Source organism: Cynocephalus volans, chromosome X (assembly GCF_027409185.1).
Source record: "Cynocephalus volans isolate mCynVol1 chromosome X, mCynVol1.pri, whole genome shotgun sequence".
NCBI classification, from domain to species: Eukaryota; Metazoa; Chordata; class Mammalia; order Dermoptera; family Cynocephalidae; genus Cynocephalus; species Cynocephalus volans.
In genome coordinates, this window is record NC_084478.1 from 117,404,344 (window position 1) to 117,422,932 (window position 18,589).

General features: G+C 34.2%; 1 protein-coding gene across 4 annotated transcripts in view; it reads right to left on the minus strand.

The window, feature by feature from the left end:
- RBM41 (RNA binding motif protein 41) overlaps nucleotides 1–18,589 on the minus strand; it is a 65,539-nt gene that overhangs the window by 3,276 nt on the left and 43,674 nt on the right. For 2 of the 4 annotated variants that reach the window (XM_063083576.1, XM_063083575.1), the window contains 3 exons: nucleotides 17,773–18,176; nucleotides 5,003–5,150; nucleotides 3,013–3,103 (listed from right to left, as the gene is read on the minus strand). In XM_063083576.1, the coding sequence (XP_062939646.1) occupies nucleotides 3,013–3,103; nucleotides 5,003–5,150; nucleotides 17,773–18,176 (643 nt within the window). Of the gene's footprint in view, nucleotides 1–3,012; nucleotides 3,104–5,002; nucleotides 5,151–9,945; nucleotides 10,008–17,772; nucleotides 18,177–18,589 lie in introns of all 4 variants that reach the window. The other 2 variants (XM_063083578.1, XM_063083577.1) reach the window with 2 other exon arrangements.

Below are 18,589 nucleotides of genomic sequence, written 5' to 3' on the forward strand. Positions count from 1 at the left end.
TCTCCCTTTTGTGGCATTATTGTTATATATAACCACTGCCATAAAAACCCAAGAAAAATCTAAATCCGCTAGTATAATAAAAATGGCATTCATGAAGAGAAAACAAGCTAACAAAAACACTATCTATAACCTAAGGAACCAACAAACACAGAAAACAAACAGTAAATCAGAAAGCAAGGAACAAAAGACACCTAAGACAACCAAACAACCAATAAAATGCTAGGAATAAATCAACACCTTTCAATAACAACTCTTAATGTAAAAGGCTTAAATTCCCCAATTAAAAGACACAGACTGGCTGACTGGATCAAAAAGCAGGACCCAACTATATGCTGCCTACAAGAGACCCACCTCACCCATAAAGATTCACACAGACTAAGAGTGAAAGGATGGAAAAAGATTTACCATGCAAACAGAAAAGAAAAACGAGCTGGAGTAGCTATTCTTATATCTGACAAAATAGACTTTAAACTAAAAACCATAAAAAGAGACAATGAGGGACACTACTTAATGATAAAAGGACTGATCCATCAAGAAGATATAACAATCATAAATATGTATGCACCCAATGTTGGAGCAGCCAGATTTATAAAACAAACTCTATTAGACCTAAAGAAGGAAATAGACACTAATACCATAATAGCAGGGGACCTGAACACCCCACTGTCAATATTAGACAGATCATCTAGGCAAAGAATCAGTAGAGAAACACAAGATCTAAACAAGACTCTAGACCAATTGGAATTGGCAGATATCTATAGAACATTCCATCCAACAACCTCAGAATATTCATTTTTCTCATCAGCACATGGATCATTCTCCAGGATAGATCACATATTAGGTCACAAATCAAGATTCACTTTTTCCTGTGGATTTGAGTTACCATCTGGAGTCATTTCTTTAATACAATACAGCTTTGTTTACACCCACTTCCTTTGTCCTGTCATTGGCAAATATATTACATTTTTTATATGTTATAGGCCAAATAATGTAACTATATATACTGTTTTACATAACTGCTTTTTAAATTAGATAAGAAATATGCATTTAGATTGTCTTTTATAATTACATAATTACCTTTACATGTGCTTTCTTTTGGGGTGTGTAGATTCAAATTACTGTCTCAAATAGCTTTATTATGATGTGTCTAGTTGTAGATTTCTTTTTGTTTATCCTACTTGGGGTTTTCTGAGCTTCTGGGATGTGTAGGTTAATGTTTCTTATCAAACCTGGGGTGTTTATAGCCATTATTTCTCAGAATATTTTTTTGGTTTGTTTGTTTGTTTGGCAGCTGGCTGGTATGGGGATCCAAACCCTTCGCCTTGGTGTTATAGCACCACACTCCGACCAACTCGGCTAATCAGCCAGCCTGCTCTTTTTCTGGCACTCTCATTACACATATATTGGAGTATGTAATGGTGTCTCACAGGCCCTATACTGTTCAATTTTATTCATTATATTTTCTTTCTGGTCCTCAGCCTGGATAATAATATCTCATTTAATCCTTACAACCAAATGAGGTGAGTAGTATTATTATCCTCACTTTATAGATGACAAAACTGAGATTAAGTGACTTGCCAAGGTCACAGAAGGGTAAGAGTGGCTGTGAGGTTCAAACACAGGTCTGACTCCAAAGTTTGTATCACTTCCTCTATACCATGTTGTCTTTCTATTCTCCAGAAATTTATAAAGAAACAACTGGGGGATTTGGAACTGGGTCCTCATCCTTTTCTACAGAACTCTTTCTTCCCACTTCCCTTTAGTATTCTTTGCCAATATGTTCCTCTTTGTAGTGGATTGAATTATGTCCCCCAAAACTCACTGAAGCTTGAATTGTGTTCCCTAAGTTTTATGTATTAGAAATTTAGCCCCTACTGTGACTGTTAAGAGGGTGGGAAATCCTATTATGGTAATGGAAAGGTGGAGCCTTGAAGAGGTGATAAGATTGTAGGACCATGCTGTAGTGAATGGATTAAAAATGGTGGTTAAGGGCATGGTTCTGAGGGCTTTAAAAGAAGAGGAGGTTCTGTCTTTCTCTCTCTCTTCTTGTACCATCTTGCAATGTGAGACCGTTGGGTCACTGTCACCACCACCAGATGGACTTTGGAGTTCTCAGCCTCAGGAACTGTAAGCAATAAATTTTGTTTTCTTTATAAATCACCTAGTTTCAGGTATTTTGTTATAAGCAACAAAATGGACTAATACACTCTTCTAAAATTCATATACCTAATATTTAACATATACTAGACATTTATTGAATGTTTATTGCTTTGAATTCAACAATTCCTAGCTTAAATGGCCATGAAAATACCAATATTTTGATATAAAAGATTTCATTTAAAAAAAATGCAGGTTTTTGAAAGCTCCGATAACTTAGTAGGGAAGCATTTACTAAATATGTCAACTGACTTATGAAGGTACCTGCTGTTACTGCTGATAGTTCTGACAAAACTGCTGATAGTTCTGACCTAACAGCAGAACTACCTGGGGCCTGCTCTTTTATTTACTAGGTGGATAAAATTAGGGACAAATGGGCTTTAGTAAATAAATATTTCAACATCTGTTCAGCTTTTTAGTTCTGTATATAGGAGGCAGTTTTTGAAAGAATGTTATCTGTAGGGAGAAATACTGATGATCTCAGAAAAATTATAAGGATTTAAAAAACTCTCAGGAATCATTCTTTGTAATTTATCCTGAAAAAATAATACTCTTTGTATCCTACCCTTTATACCAGCATATTGTCTCTCTTATAGAGTCTTTGATTATAGAAAATGTTTTCTAACAATTCTCTCCAAAATCTGAAAAGGATTGTCTTAATTACTTTTTTCTCTCTCAGTTTCTCCTCTTCAACTCCAAATTGCTATCTATACACAATCCTAGATACAAGATTGGGATGTGTAAAACCATCCAGGACTCACAATCTATATATATTTATTCTAGCTATCACTGATTTCTGTAGTGCTATCTGCAGCACATGATATGAGAGAAGCAGCCTGGAGATTTGACTGTTACTTTTTGTTCTTTCCAAACTCTATCACCAATATTTTCCCATGCAGTTTATATCCATTTGCTAGATGCAATGCTTGCCATGCTATCTCCTTATCTAAAAGAGAAAGAAAAAAATATCAATTTACATAGGGTTTAGTAATTCAATTCTATTTCAGGTCAAGGTTGTTTTGCCTTGGAGTTAAGGAGTTAAATGCAGGCTATAAGGCCACATAGTCATTTGATTTTATCATCATTTCTATAATTTCCAACTTGTATAACTCAGTAAGATTAAATTATTGGCTAAGAATGACAACAAAAACTCAAAATGGAGTTTGAAAGTATCTTCTCATTCAAAGATATAGGTAAAGAAACAGGGATACAGACAATGTGTAAAGAAGTATAGGCTATAAATAATTATACACAAGCCTCTATCTTAGATAATAGATTCTAGGTATTGTGAGAATGAAATCATTTTCAAAATAGATAATACAAATAAGTTATCATGCTCTTGAGACACTTTGTTACTTTTTTCTTTTACTGGGAGAGTGTTTTGGGGAGCCCTTATTAAGATAAATAAGTTTAAAGAACGCTTGTAGGCATATGAAACCTTGAGGTGTGAGAATATATAGTGTTCAGTAGGAGTATTCAATTTATGGGTCTTAGAGTCTGAATATGGGAAACAAGGAAGGGGTGGATTATGGCCAGGAGTCTCTGGAATCACAAGGTGACAACATCATTAGAGTGAACCAACTTTTGTCTTGTATTTATGTACTACAAATTTTCAAATGTGTATAGCTGCTGCTATGATTAGTAAAACAGCTGTACATTTAAAAGTACAGACAGTCCCCGACTTAACAATAGCATGACTTACAATTTTTTGACTCTGCAATGGTGCAAAAGCAATACATTCAGTGGAAACAATACTTCAAGTACTCACACAATCATTCTGTTTTTCACTCTCAGTATGTTACTCAATAAGTTACACGAGATATTCAACACTTTATTATAAAATAGGCTTTGTGTTAGATGATTTTGCCCAACGATAGGCTAATGTAAGTGTTCTGAACACGTTTATGGTAGGCTAGGCTAAGTTATAATGTTGGATAGGTTAGGTGTATTAAATGCATTTTCAACTTATGGTATTTTCAACTTACAATGGGTTTAAGTCGAGAAGCATCTGTACTTAGTTTATAAAAGCCTTTTTTATCACGTATTTTTTAATTAATTGACCATATTATATGGGGGTCCATGAGATATTTTTTAAATGTAAAAGGGGTCCTCACTTGAAAACACAGAAAACCACTGATACAGAGGATCAACAAACCTTCAATAACATAGGAAAGATGGTACAAGATAGTACAAAAACAATGGAGGAGAGTTTGGCAGTACGTATGTGTAAAAACACATATTAGTAGGCTATTTATAAATGATGATAGTTTAGGGACATGGAAAGTTACAGATCCTACTCAGCCTCCCTCAAAAAAGACATATTGTTTAGTCTGTCACAGAAACTGAAATTCCTTTATTATTTCTTCTCTTTGGATTAGAAGTCTGAAGTCATAGATTAACATGTAAACAGTATTTGGAAGAATGTACCTTCATCCAGTAACTATGAATTAGTACATAAGCTTACAGTCACGTAGTCCTAAAGGAATAGGGAATAAGACAAGTACATGCGTTCTGATCAGCATACAAATATATTAATTAATGAGTAATTTAATTATAACTTGGACTAGAAATACTATTGTCAGGAAAGGGAAAGTAGACTTTGGTGGGGTAAGAAGTAAATGCCAAGACTGGGAAAAATTGAAGACACTGGAGTAAGGTGGTCATATGCTATTAATGGAGGAGAGGAAGCACAGAATGGGGAGAGAGGTACACTGAAAACATACTTTCCTTACTTCTCTTCTCATGTGCAGTGAAGAAATTAAAGGGCTATACCTAAATTACAGAGGTTATAGGCAGTCTCTAATGTACTGATGCTGCAACTAATTATCTAGATGAAGCTACTTACTGGGAAAGGTGATGAAAGCCTGACCCCTCATTCGTCCAGTCATCATTCGGAATTGAATTGGAGGTCCTTTTTTCTCCTGGAACCGAGCGAACAGTGAGACAAGATCTCTTTCAGTCACCCGAGGGCTAAGGTTCTTCAGATATAATACCTAATACAAATTGAAGATCAAAAGAAATATCACATAGGGCAACTCTTCCATTATAGTTAGAATTATTTTCTTATAAGGATGGTGGATTGAACACATCTAATTTTACTCCTTCCAGAAAATTCTCTAAAATTATAGTGACTTTTTTTTTTTTTAAACACAAACTGACAAAGTCAAGAAGAACAAGGAAAGGAGGCAATGCTATTCAATATTCTGGAAGCTGGAAAATAATTGGTTGAGTAGGAACCAACTCAACACATTCAAGAAAGTTAAATCTTAAACCCGTGGTGGGGAAAGCTAAGAATCCACCCAGTCTTCATTTATGAATCCTCAAATAGATCCAGAACTGATAGTTTCAGGTACCTCTGGAAATAAATGTGAAAGAATGGAGTTAAAGTAAAGGGGGTAGATTGAAGACTGAAAACCAATTCTATTTTTAAATACCCTCCCCCACAATATGCTACTAGGTAAAGGCAACTCGCTGATCATGGTAGAATACTGGAGGTTCTTTGCTGGAAGATGGGGAATGTCATATATAGCTGGAGATGTAAATAATGTTTTTGAAGGCAAGGAAAAAAAGAGAAAGAATGCATACTAAATGCTGTGTTCCTCTCAGACCTTTTCTGCCATTTGGCTCTTAGAATGTTGGTAGTACCCTCCCAAGAAAGAGTTTGGAACCATCTTCTCTGGGGAAACTGGTAAGTCCCAAGAGGAAGAATGTAAAAATACTGATGAATTTTATGAAGAATTTCTCCAACAAATGGTCCAGCCACACCATTTTAAAGTGAAGCTCAAAGTCAACAAGGGTAACTCCTGTACTCAGAGTTTCCAATTAGCTTTTAGTCCCTAGTCATAAATATGAGAATGGATTATGGGCATCTGAGAACAGAATGTGAAAGACAGAGAACAGAACAGAAACACAGAAAAGAAAGTAAATGGGAGAAAACAGAGAACATAAAAGGAGAAAAAAATTGAAAAAACTATAATACCCTTAGAAAAATAAGAGAAAATATTCTATTAGGAATGGAATGCTATAAAAAAATTCAAGAGAACAAAAGAGTTCTTATATGTGACTCAAGTAGTTATCAGCTTAAAACAGATTGTTGTAACTATGTTTTATGTATGCCCCATGGTAAACACAAAGAAAATACCTGTAGAAGATACACAGAGAAATATAAGAAAGGAATCAAAGCACATCACTACAAAAAAAACAACAAACCACAAAGGAAAACAGCTGAGAGTAAAAGAGAGACAAAAGAGCTACAAGACACAAAAGCAATTAATGGCAATAGTAAGTCTTTTGCTATCAATAATTACTATAAATATAAATGCATTAAACTCCCCAAAAGGCATAGTGTGTCATAAATGAAAGAGGAGACATAACAACTAATGACACAGAAATAAAAAGGATTATAAGAAACTACTTTGAGCAATTATATATCAACAAATTGGATAACCTAGAAAAAATGGATAAATTCCTAGAAACACACAACCTACCATGATTGAATCTTGAAAAAACAGAAAATCTGAATAGATCAACAATGAGTAAAGAGATGGAATCAGTAATAAAAAACCTCCCATCAAAGAAAAGCCCAGAACCAGATGGCTTCACTGGTGAATTCTATCAAATATTTAAAGAAGAATTAATGTAAATCCTTCTCAAACTCTTCGAAAAGATTAAAGGGAGGAAACATTTCCAAACTCATTTTATGAGGCCAGGATTACCTTGATACTGACTGAGACAACAATGCTATTAGATAAGAAAAATATAGGCCAATATCCTTGATGAACATAGATGGAAAATTCCTCAACAGAATGCTAAGAAACCAAATTCAACAGCATATTAAAAAGATCAAACACCATGACCAAGTGGGAATTATCCCTAGAATGCAAAGATGGTTCAACATACAAAAATCAATCAATATGATACAATGCATTAACAAAATGAAAGATAAAAGTCACATAATCATCTCAATAGATGCAGACAAAGCATTTGACAAAATTCAACACCATAATAAAAATACTCAACAAACTAGTAATAAAAGGAAATTACCTGAACATAATAAGGTCCATATATGAAATGCCCACAGGTATCATCATACTCAATGGCAAAATTGAAAGCTTTTCCTCTAAGATAAGGAACAAGGTGAAGATGCCTACTTTCACCATTTCTATTTAACATAGTACTTAAAGTTCTAGCCAGAGCAATTAGGCAAGAAAAAGAAATAATATGCATCCAAATCATTAAGAAACCAATAAAATTATCTCTGTTCACAGATGAAATGATCATACAAGTCGAAAACACTAAAGACAACAAAAAAAGTTAGAACTAATAAAAAAATTTAGTAAAGTTGCAGTATACAAAATTAACATAGAAAAATCAGGTGTGTTTCTAAACCCTAACAACAAAAAAATACTATGAGGAAATTAAGAAAACAATCCCATTTACAATAGCATTGAAAAAAATAAAACACTGAGAAATGAACTTAACCAAGGAGATAAAAGACTTGTACACTGAAAACTACAAGATAATGCTGAAAGAAATCACAAATATTGGAAAGATATCCTGTGTTCATGGATTGGGAGACTTAATATTGTTAAGATATCCATACTACCCAAAGCAATCTACAGATTCAATTCAATGCAATCTCTATCAAAGTCTCAATGTCATCTTTTATAGAAATAGAAAAAAAATTCCAAAACTCATAGAACCACAAATGATCCAAAATAGCAAAAATGATCTTGAGAAAGAACAATTCTAGACGCCTCACGCCTTCTTATTTCAAAACATATTACAAAGCTACAGGACTCAAAACCATATGGTACTAGAATAAAAACAGACACATAGACCAATGCAACAGACTAGAGAGCCCAGAAATAAATCCATGCATTTGTCATCAACTGATCTTCTAAAAGTGTGCAAACAATAGTCTCTTCAACAAAATGTTAAGAAAACTAAACAGCCACATGCAAAATAATGAAATTGGACCCTTATCTTACACCATACAGAAAAAACAACTCAAAATGCATTAAAGACTTAAATGTAAGACCTGAAACTATAAAACTCCTAAGAGAAGACATAGAGGAAAAACTTCCTGATAATGGTCTTGACAATGATTTCTTCAACATGACACCAAAAGCACATGCAACAAAAGCAAAAATAGACAAGTGGGACTACATCAAACTAAAAAGCTCTGCACAGCAAAAGAAACAATCAACAGAGTAAAAAGGCAATCTACGGAACAGGGGAAAATATTTTCAAACCATATATCTAATAAGGGGTTAAGATCCAAAATATATAAGGAACTCTTATAACTCAATAACAACAACAAACCAATTAAAATATGGGCAAAAAACTTGAACTGACATTTCTCCAAAGAAGACATACAAATGGCCAACACATATATAAAAAGATGCTCAATATCACTAATCAGCAGAGAAAGGCTAATCAAAACCACAATGAGGTATCACCTCACACCTGTTAGGATGGCCATTATAAAAAAAAAAAAAAAAAACAGAAAATAACTAATGCTGGCAAGGATATGGAAAAACCAAATTGTTGATGGGAATGTACAACAGTGTGACTGCTATGGAGAACAGTGTGGAAGTTCCTCCAAAGATGAAAAATACAGCTACCATACAATGCAACAATACCATTTCTGGGTGTTTATCCAAGAGTTGAAGTGTGGATCTAGAAGATATATATGCACTCACATGCTCTTTGCTGCATTATTCACAACAGCCAGAGGTAGGAACAACCTAAATGTCCAATGAAGAATGAATGGATAAAAAAATGTGCCATATACATACTGTATGATATTATTCAGCTTTAAAAGAGAAGGACCTCCTGTCATATGCTACAACACAGATGAACCTTGAGGACTATAAACTAAGAGAAATAAACCAGTCACAGAAGGACAAATACTGCATGATTCCATGTATATGAAATATCTAAAATACTCAAACTCATCAAAGCAGAAAGTAGGATGGTGGTTGCCAGGGATGGGGGGATGGAGAAATGAGGAGTTGCTGTTCAATGGTATAAAGTTTCAGTCACATAAGGTGAAAAAGTTCTATAGATCTGCTGTACAACATTGTTTATAGTTAACAACACTGTATTATACACTTAAAAATTTGTTAAGAGTGTAGATCTTGTGTTTTTTAAAGACAATAAAAAAAGGAGGAGGATAAGAAAAGATCTCATACATTAGCTAGCATTAGTTATATCCTTTATAGCTTAAAGGAACTAGGGAAGAATTCAGATAGGAGCAGCAAAAGCAAAGAACTAGAAAATAGAGCTCACTTAAATGACTTAACCACTGAAATGTATAAATAAATATACTATATATTGTTAACAAACAGCAGAATCTTTGTCTCAAAATCTTTAAAACCTGGATATTCATATATTTAGCATTTATGAATGTTTATATCTTAAAGGCAAGGGCATAGAATAATTAACTTGCCATTCACTTAAGTAATTTCAGGTCTTTGTTCTCAAATACTCATCATGAAAGCATCATCAAATTAAATAACCATAGAAAGGGGTATGTGAAAACAGACTTCAAGTTTCTCACCTATTAGAAAAGACCCATACTAATACTGTTTCCTTTTATATGAATATTTTTAAAAAATAAAGAGGACTTCTGGTTGAGACAGCTCTGTCAGTTCTTGCTTGGATGCATTCTCTCTGCTCCCAAAACATACATACACACATATATCTATGTATATATACACATATATTTTCACATATATGGAATATATAAAGATACAACTAGGCTCAAAAATAAGACAAACATACCTGTGAAACAGAAAAACAGAGACTCCAAGTGACAGTAGAGGATGAAGCTCTCCCTGGTATCCCTATGCAATACACAGTACAGTTTTATATTTTGAACTTTTATAAAAATGGTTTTATATTGTATGCATTCTTCTGCAGCTACCTTTTAAAAAACCTTTTAAAATTGATTTTATTTTTAGAACAGTTTTGATTTACAGAAACACTGAGAAGACAGTACAGAGAGCTCTCCTATACCCCACACCCAGTTTCCCTTATTATTAACACCTTACATTAGTATATTATATTTGTTACAATTAATGAAGCAGTATTAATACATTATTATTTAAAGTCCATAGTTTATTTAGATTTCCTTAGTTTTAACCTAATGTCCTTTTTCTGTTCCAGGATCCCATCCAGGTTATCACATTACATTTAGTTGTCATGTGTCTTTAAGCTCCTCTTGGCGTCAATTTTTCAGATTTCCCTTGTTTTTAATGAACTTGATATTTTTAAGGAGTACTAGTCAGGTATTTTGTAGGATGCCCCACTACTAGAATTTTTCTAATGTCCTTCTCATGGTCAGGCTGGGTTATGGGTTACTGAGAGGAAGACCACAGAGGAAAAGTGCAGTTTTGATTACATCATATCAAGTATACATACTGTCAACATGATTTTTATTGTTGATGTTGGCCTTGATCACCTGGCTCATATAGTGTTTGTCAGGTTTCTCCATTGTGAAGTTATTATTTTTTTTGCCTTTCCATACTGTACTCTTCGGGAAAAAAATCACTACAAGCAGTTCAAAAGTAAAGAGTAGGGAGTTATGCTCCCTTCCTTGAGGTAGAGTATCTACATAAATTATTTGAAATTCTTTTTCATGGGAGAGTTCTCTGTTCTTCATTTATTTATTTACTCAATCAGGTATTTACATCACTTGGACTCACGGATATTTATTCTATCCTTTGCATTATTATCGAACATTAATTTATTTAGCTTATTGCACAAATTGTTCCATCTTTGGTCATTGAAAGCTCTTTCTGTTGGCTCCTGTGTTCCTTTGACATACCCTCAACATATTTTATATTGTTTTTCTTTTTAGCACTTCTTTACTTTCTGGCACTACAATCTTGTCTATTTCTCACCTCAGTACTAGAAGAAGCCATTTCTCCAAATAGCCCTGCTTCCTTTTATTAGAGAATGGTATTAGAAACCAAGATCTGGATGCTAAACAAGCTCATTGCTACTGAGTTGTCCTTTCATTTGGGCCCTCTCAGCCGACAGAGCAAAAAATATGTGTTGATACTAATCTGTGTATATACACATGTAAATATTTCTTTATATAATCATCTATGTCTATATTAAGTTAAACACACTGATGGCTCCAACTCTAAACCATTACCACATGGATCATTCTAGCTTCCTCCCTTTACTTATCTGTAAATTCCAACAGTGAGAACCCTGGCTCCAACCATCTACCATCCATTTACTTAATTGTTCCATTCCATTATGCATGTATAGCAGTATCAGAATTGTTAACCAGTACCCCCATGAGGCACAACCTTATCAACTAGGGTATGGTACTTATGTGCAGTTCTATTTGCCTTTAGTCTTCTAAGACTCCATACATTTCCAAAGATGCTTAGGTAAGCACCTTTCTTCCATTCCTTCAATGGGGTTGTTTTATATATTTGTAATACAGTTGGATTCTCTTGTCACAGTCTACATTCTTTCCTGGAGTCCCCCATCCTCCTCAATGATTTTTAATATCTGCATACAATAAGGATTACTCTTCATGCTATATAGTTTTATGGGTTTTGACAAATAAATGTCTTTCCTTCGTTATTACAGTATCATACAGAATAATTTTACTGACCTAAAAATCCCCTGTGCTTCACCTATTTGTCCCTCCCCCACACCCTTTAAACTACTTTTATCATTTTGTCTCTAGTTTTGTGCTTTCCAGAATGTCATATAATGAAATGATGTAATATGTAGTCTTTCCATACTAGTTTCTTTCATATATTAATATGCATCTAAAGTTCTTCTGTGTCTTTTTGTGGCTTGATAGTTTCTTTTTATTGCTGAATTGTATTCTATCGTATAGATCTACCACAGGTGAATGTATCCATTCATCTATTGGAAGACATCTTTTTTGCTTCCAGTTTTTGGCAATTATGAATAAGGCTGCTATAAACATTCATATACCAGTTTTTGTGTGAACATAAGTTTTTCAAATCAATTGGGTAAATAACTAGGAGTGCAATTGCTGGATCATACGGTAAAACAATGTTAAGGTTTGTAAAATACCACGAAACTGTCTTCCAAAGAGGATGTACCATTTTGTATTCCCACCAGCAATGAATAAGAGTTCTTGTTGTTCTGCACCCTGAACAGGATTTGGTATTATTCATTTTATTGTGGATTTTAGTCATTCTAGTAGGTGTGTAATGATATCTCGTTGTTTTATTTTACAATTCTGTGATCATAAATAAAGATGAGCTTTTTCATATGCTTATTTGTCATGCATATAGCTTCTTTGGTGAGGTGTCTATTCTTTTGCCCATTTTAAAATTGGGTTGTTTGTTTTATAACTGTTGAGTTTTAGTTCTTTGTGTATTTTGGACACCAGTACTTTATTAGAAATATATTTTGCAAATATTTCCTTCTAGTCTGTGGCTTAAAAAGACTATAAAGAATGGGTACCATTTTATATGATTCCATTTTCACCCATCTCTCAACACATAAATTTACTTCTTTTTATAATTTTTTAGTGGTTGTCTTAGAGTTTGAAATATACATTTACAACTAATCTAAGTTCACTTTCAAATAACACTATACCACTTCATGGGCAGTGCAGATACCTTATAACAGAACTATCTATCTACCTATCTATTTATCTATATCTATCTATCTATTCCTCCATCTTATCCCTTATAACACTGCTCTTATTCATTTTACTTATCCATGTTCTGTAATTATCTAACACATTACTATTACTTTGAAAAGTTATCTTTCAGATCATTAAAAAATAAGAAAACAGAAGATTTTATTTTACCTTCATGTATTCCTTCTATGTTTTTCCTTTCTTTCCGCAGATCTGAGTTTCTGACCTATATAATTTTCCTTCTCTCTGTAGAACTTTTTAAGAAACATTTCTTGCAAGGCACATTAACTGGTAACAAACTCCCTCAGTTTTTTTTCTGTCTGAGAAAGCCTTTATTGTTTTTCCTTCACTTTTGAAAGATCATTTTGCTGGATACAGAAACCTAAGTGGGTGGGCTTTTTTTCCTGCTTCTTTGAACACAAACATATTACTCCACTTTCTTCTTGCTTGCATGGATTCTGATGAGAAGTCTGGTGTAATTCTTATCTTTGTTCCTATATAGGTAAAGTGTTTATTTTCTCTGGCTGTTTTCAATTTTTTTTTCTTTGTCTTTGGTTTTCTGTAGTTTAAACGTTATATGCTTAGGTGCAGTTTTTTGGTATTTGTCCTGCTCAGTGTTCTCTAAGCTTCCTGCATCTGTGGTTTGTTGCCAGCCATTAATTTCAGAAAATTCTCAGCTATTCTTACTTCAAATATTTCTTCTCCTCCTTTTTCTCTTTCGGTATTCCAATAAGTTGTACATTGTACCTTCTGAAATTGTCCCCATAGTTCTTGGATATTCTGTTCCATTTTTCAGCCTTTTTTCTTTTTGTATTTCTGCTTGGGAAGTTTCTATTGCCAAGTCTTCAAGCTTATAGATTCTCTAGCTGTTTCCAACCTATCAATGAGCCTATCAAAGGCATTCTTCATTTCTGCTTCAATGTTTCTGATTTCCAGTATCTCCTTTTGATTCTTTCTTAGTTTCTATTTCTCTGCTTACATTAGCCATCCATCCTTGTGTGTTGTCTATTTCTACTAATAGACTCTGCAGTATATTAATCATAGTTATTTTAAATTCTACATCTGATAATTCGAAAACCTGTGTCATATCTGAGCTTGGTTCTTGACTTTTTGTCTCTTCAGACTATGAATTTTCTTTTAGCATGTCTTGTAATTTTTTTTTGTTGAAAGCTGTACATGATTTATCAAGTAATAGGAACTGATCCAAACAGGCCATTAGTATGAGGTTTTATGTTATTCTGGCCAGGAGTTGGGCTGTGCTCGATGTTTGCACTACCAGTAGGTGTCAGAGGTTTCAATTTCTTCTAGTGTCTTTTTGTCTCCTCTGTTTCCTTTGGGTTTCTCTAAAAACTCCTTCAATAGAGTCTGAACCTTGCAGGTGTTTCAGCTAAAATCCATATTTATTATACTGAAGCCTCATTGATGTGGTGGCAAGGTGTGGGGGAAGGAGAAGCATTCTGTAATCCTATGATTGTCAGTCTTTTTGTGTGGCTGTATCTCCAGCCTGTAACCTTCACAAGTGTTTCCTAGCTTATTTTTCTCTCTCTCTTAGGTGAGAAAGGAAAGCTAGAAGAGCCTGGAGTTGGATAAGGCTTTGATATTGTTTTCCTTGATGGGTCTAGAAAGCTGTGGGTTATCTAGAAAGCTGTGGGTGCACTTCAAAATGATTACTTTCCCCACCCCACACCAGAAACAGGAGATTTTTTTTTCTTAGCTCTTTGCCTTGAGTACCTGATGAGGTTCCTGGAAGTAAAATTCATGAAAATACTGGGGGGTGGGGGAGTCCTCTAAGACTGTAGCCCTCAGATGTTTATCCCTCCCACACTAGTCTACACTCTACCTCCAGCAATTTGTCAAAGTTACTGTGTAAGTGTTCCTACCAGTTTATGGCTCCAGTGCCTTCTGTTCCTCATAAGCAGATTTGAGAGGTGGTTCTCTCTGTAATCACCTGTCTCTCCAGATTTCAGGGTTAAAGTTTGCCCTGTGACTTCAATTTTCTGATGGGTCTAAGAAAAGTCATTGATTTTTAGTTTGTTCAGCTGTTTTTCTTATCATAAGAAAGGAGTGATGATTTCCAAGCACCTTGCACGCTGGAGCTGAAACCAGAAGTCTGCAACTGGCATTTTTAATTCAAAACTATGTTTGTGAGTTCATCTATGTTGATACCTGTAATTCTATTTTATTCATTTTCTCTACTGTATAATATTCTATTTACAAACATACCATGCTTTATCTATTCTCCTGCTGATGAACATGTGTTGTTTACAAACAATGCTACAACAAGCATCCTTGTAACATCTTCTAATGTGCATGCGCAAGAGTTTCTCTAGGATAGATACCTAGGAATGAGATTGCTGACTTATAGTATATGATTATCTTCCGTTTTACCAGATATTGCCACAATGTTTGTGAAAGTTGTTGTACTCATTTATATTCCACCAGCAGTATATTAGAGTTCTTATTTTTCCATATGTTCACCAATACTTGGCACTGTAAGGCCTTTAAATGTATGCCAACATCCTGGGTTTTAAATGGTACATATTACTATGGTTTTATTTTGCATTTCCTTAATTACTAATGAGACTTCTTAAGTTTATTGACCATTCATGTTTTCACCTCAGTGAATTGCCTTTTTATATCTTCTGCCCATTTTGGTTGGTTGGTTTGTGTTTTTCTTATTGATTTGTAGGGAAGGATTTCCTTAAAATGACTCAAAAAACGCAAACTATCTAATGAAATACTAATAATTTGATAACATTAAAATGAAAGACTTCTGCTCAACAAAAGATATCAGAAACAATGTTAAAAAGATAAGCCACTCACTAGAAGATATTTGCTAAATAAACAGTATGGACTTATATCCAGAAAAAAACAAACAAATAATGGGCAAAGGAACAGAACAGGTAACTAAGAGGGCTTCTGAAAGACTAATAAATGTATGAATACATGCATAACTTCACTAGAAATCAGGAACAGACAAAGTAAAACAATGAGATACCTTTTCAAACATATTAGACTAGCAAAATAGAGTCTAATACTCCAAAGTCTTGGCAAGGACGTGAAGGGGATCTCTGAAACCCTGCTCACTGGGAGTTGAAGATATACATACCATATATCACAGTAATTTTGCTCCTAGGTATATAACCTAGTGAAATGTCACTCTCAAACCAGCAGCATCACCATCTCCTGGGAACTTGGTGGAAATGCAAATTCCCAGGCCCCACTCCAGATCGACTGAGTCGAAAATTCTGGGGGTGAAGCTCAGAAATCTGTGTTTTAATAAGCCTTCCAGGTTATTTTGATGCACACTAACATTTGAGAACTACTGCAACAGAGTGACACTTTTTCAACTTTTTTGACTGAGATCTACATGAAGAATTGCATTTTACACTGTGGCCCTCACATGTATCTTACACACAAAAATGAGACAAAGCTTTAAAAAACAGGACTTGCCCTAACTGTATAAAATACACTTTGATATTTTTTATTCTATTATTTCATTTCATTAAAAAACACTGATGGTTCTGACCTACTAATTATAACCTAAGTTTGAAAAACACTGTCCTGGAGAAACTCTTAAATATGTGCAACCAAAGATATGTACAATAATGTTTGCTGCAGAATTATCTGTAATAGCAAAATAATGGAAAGGACAAATCTTCAGGAAAATGGATTAATGAATTATGGCATACTTCTACATAGTATTCTACAATGGAATACTATATAGTTCCTTGTATCACTAGAAATAAGTTTCAAAAATATTATGTATATTGAATCAAAAAGCAAGTTGTAGGATATGTTGAGTATGATATTGTTTACATAGTCTTTAAATGTGTAAAACTATATGTTGTTCATGAATATATAGATAAAAATACAAAAATGCACATGGTAATGGTAAATACCAAATACAGGACACTAGTTACATCTGAAAAGGAGAGATAAGAATGGGATTCCTGAGGGATACATGGAAGTCTTCTCATAAATCTATAATGCTTTATTTTTTTAAATTAAGCAAATATGGAAATTATTAAGAATTAATAAAGATGGCTGGCTGCATACCAAGGTGTTTGCTACATTATTTTATATAACTTTTGGTTTGCTAGTAATATTTCACAATAAAAAGTAAATAAAATCAGGCTACCCTTGAACTAATAGCAAGAATATATTAAAAATCCAATCACCCAAACTGCTTTGATGTCCCTCATTCACAATGGCTTTTTAGGGACAGTGAAAAACTTTTTTTTTTTTGGTTTTGTTTTTTATTTTGTTGATGAGACACAACAAATATATGCTCCAGGGGTTTGTGCTGCCTCTTTGGGTGACATGGTAATGAAAAGTTTTCCATTGCAGATGTAACATATAGCATGATTACAAAATGATGATTTGATCAATAAAACAAAGATTATTTACAACATTAGTTACATGTTTGCCAATTTCAGAAAGCTTAGAGGACCTGTTTTCACTTTGTTGCTTTGCTATAGCAACTTAAATCATATGTCATATGAAAGCCAGGTGTAGCATTCTGAAGAGAAAACTCACGTGCTAACAATAAACCCTACTTCCAACCAGGCAGTCAACTACTTATTGACTAATTCCAGAGGCACCGTGGCTACCAACCATGGTGGTCCTATAAATATTGCTTGATTACTATTAGCCTAGAAAATTGGGGGTTACTTTCCCTTCAATTCGAGGCTTCCAGTGGGTATGGACTAGAGTCTCATCAAGACTATTTTTTTAATTCTAAGGGTAGTTTAGAATCTTAGAAAAGCACAAAGAACATCATAGGAAATATGCTACTTATATAATACGCAGAGAGTAAATAGTAAAGGTCAAGGACAAACACAATTACTGTGCCTATGTCATGATTCTTTGTTATAATCAGAGCTAATTTAAAAGTATTACTTTAGATAGAGGTAAATAAAAATGAAAACAACCCATGTTGTTTTTCTTGGTTTGTCCTATACCTTGTTTGGCTCCCCTGGATTATATGAAGAAAACATAGGAATTTTTCGGATCTCTTCCTCTGACAAACGATTTCTCTGGATCTCATCTTCTGGGACAAATTCTATTGGCTGCGTCAGCTTCTTAGGCCCAGTCCAACACTGCTCAGGTGAAAAATCAATAACTTTTGCCACATGGAGACTGGGACCTTTACCCTGTGCTGCCTGTTTTCCCTTGTCCTGGAGTAATGACGGGTTCTCAGCTGTGCCACTATCACCCACTGATGTAGCTGAGACCAGTGAGTGGGAAGCAAAGGGTTCACCTCTCATAAGTTGCAACTCTTCAAGACGTTTTTTCATTATCATCTCTTGGTAAAAACCTTCCAGGTTGTTCATGGGATCACCTTTGTTCTTCTTTTGGGGTTCATCTGGATCAAGACAAAGAGATAGGGAAGTTCTACAAAGCCTACCAATACAGCCTTTCAGATTTAATAAAAATTAAATCCTAGATCTCAAATACAGAAACTGCTGGGGCAAGTATTTACAACCCGTGACAAATAACAATAGTATAGAGCTATCTTATTACAGTCTATCTCAAGCAAGGCTGGAACTATGGTGAGGCAAGTGAGGCCGAATACTCTCAGGGTCATACAAGTATATACACCTCTAACTGGTTTTAAAAATATAACCAGTATAGCATTATCACCCTTTGTAAACTTAATAATAATTCCTTAGTATCATCTAATAATGAGTTCATATTCAAATTGCTCTGATTATTTCAAAGATTTTATTTTTACACTTGGTTATTCAATTCAGGATCTAAACCAGTCCTTGGCTGTTA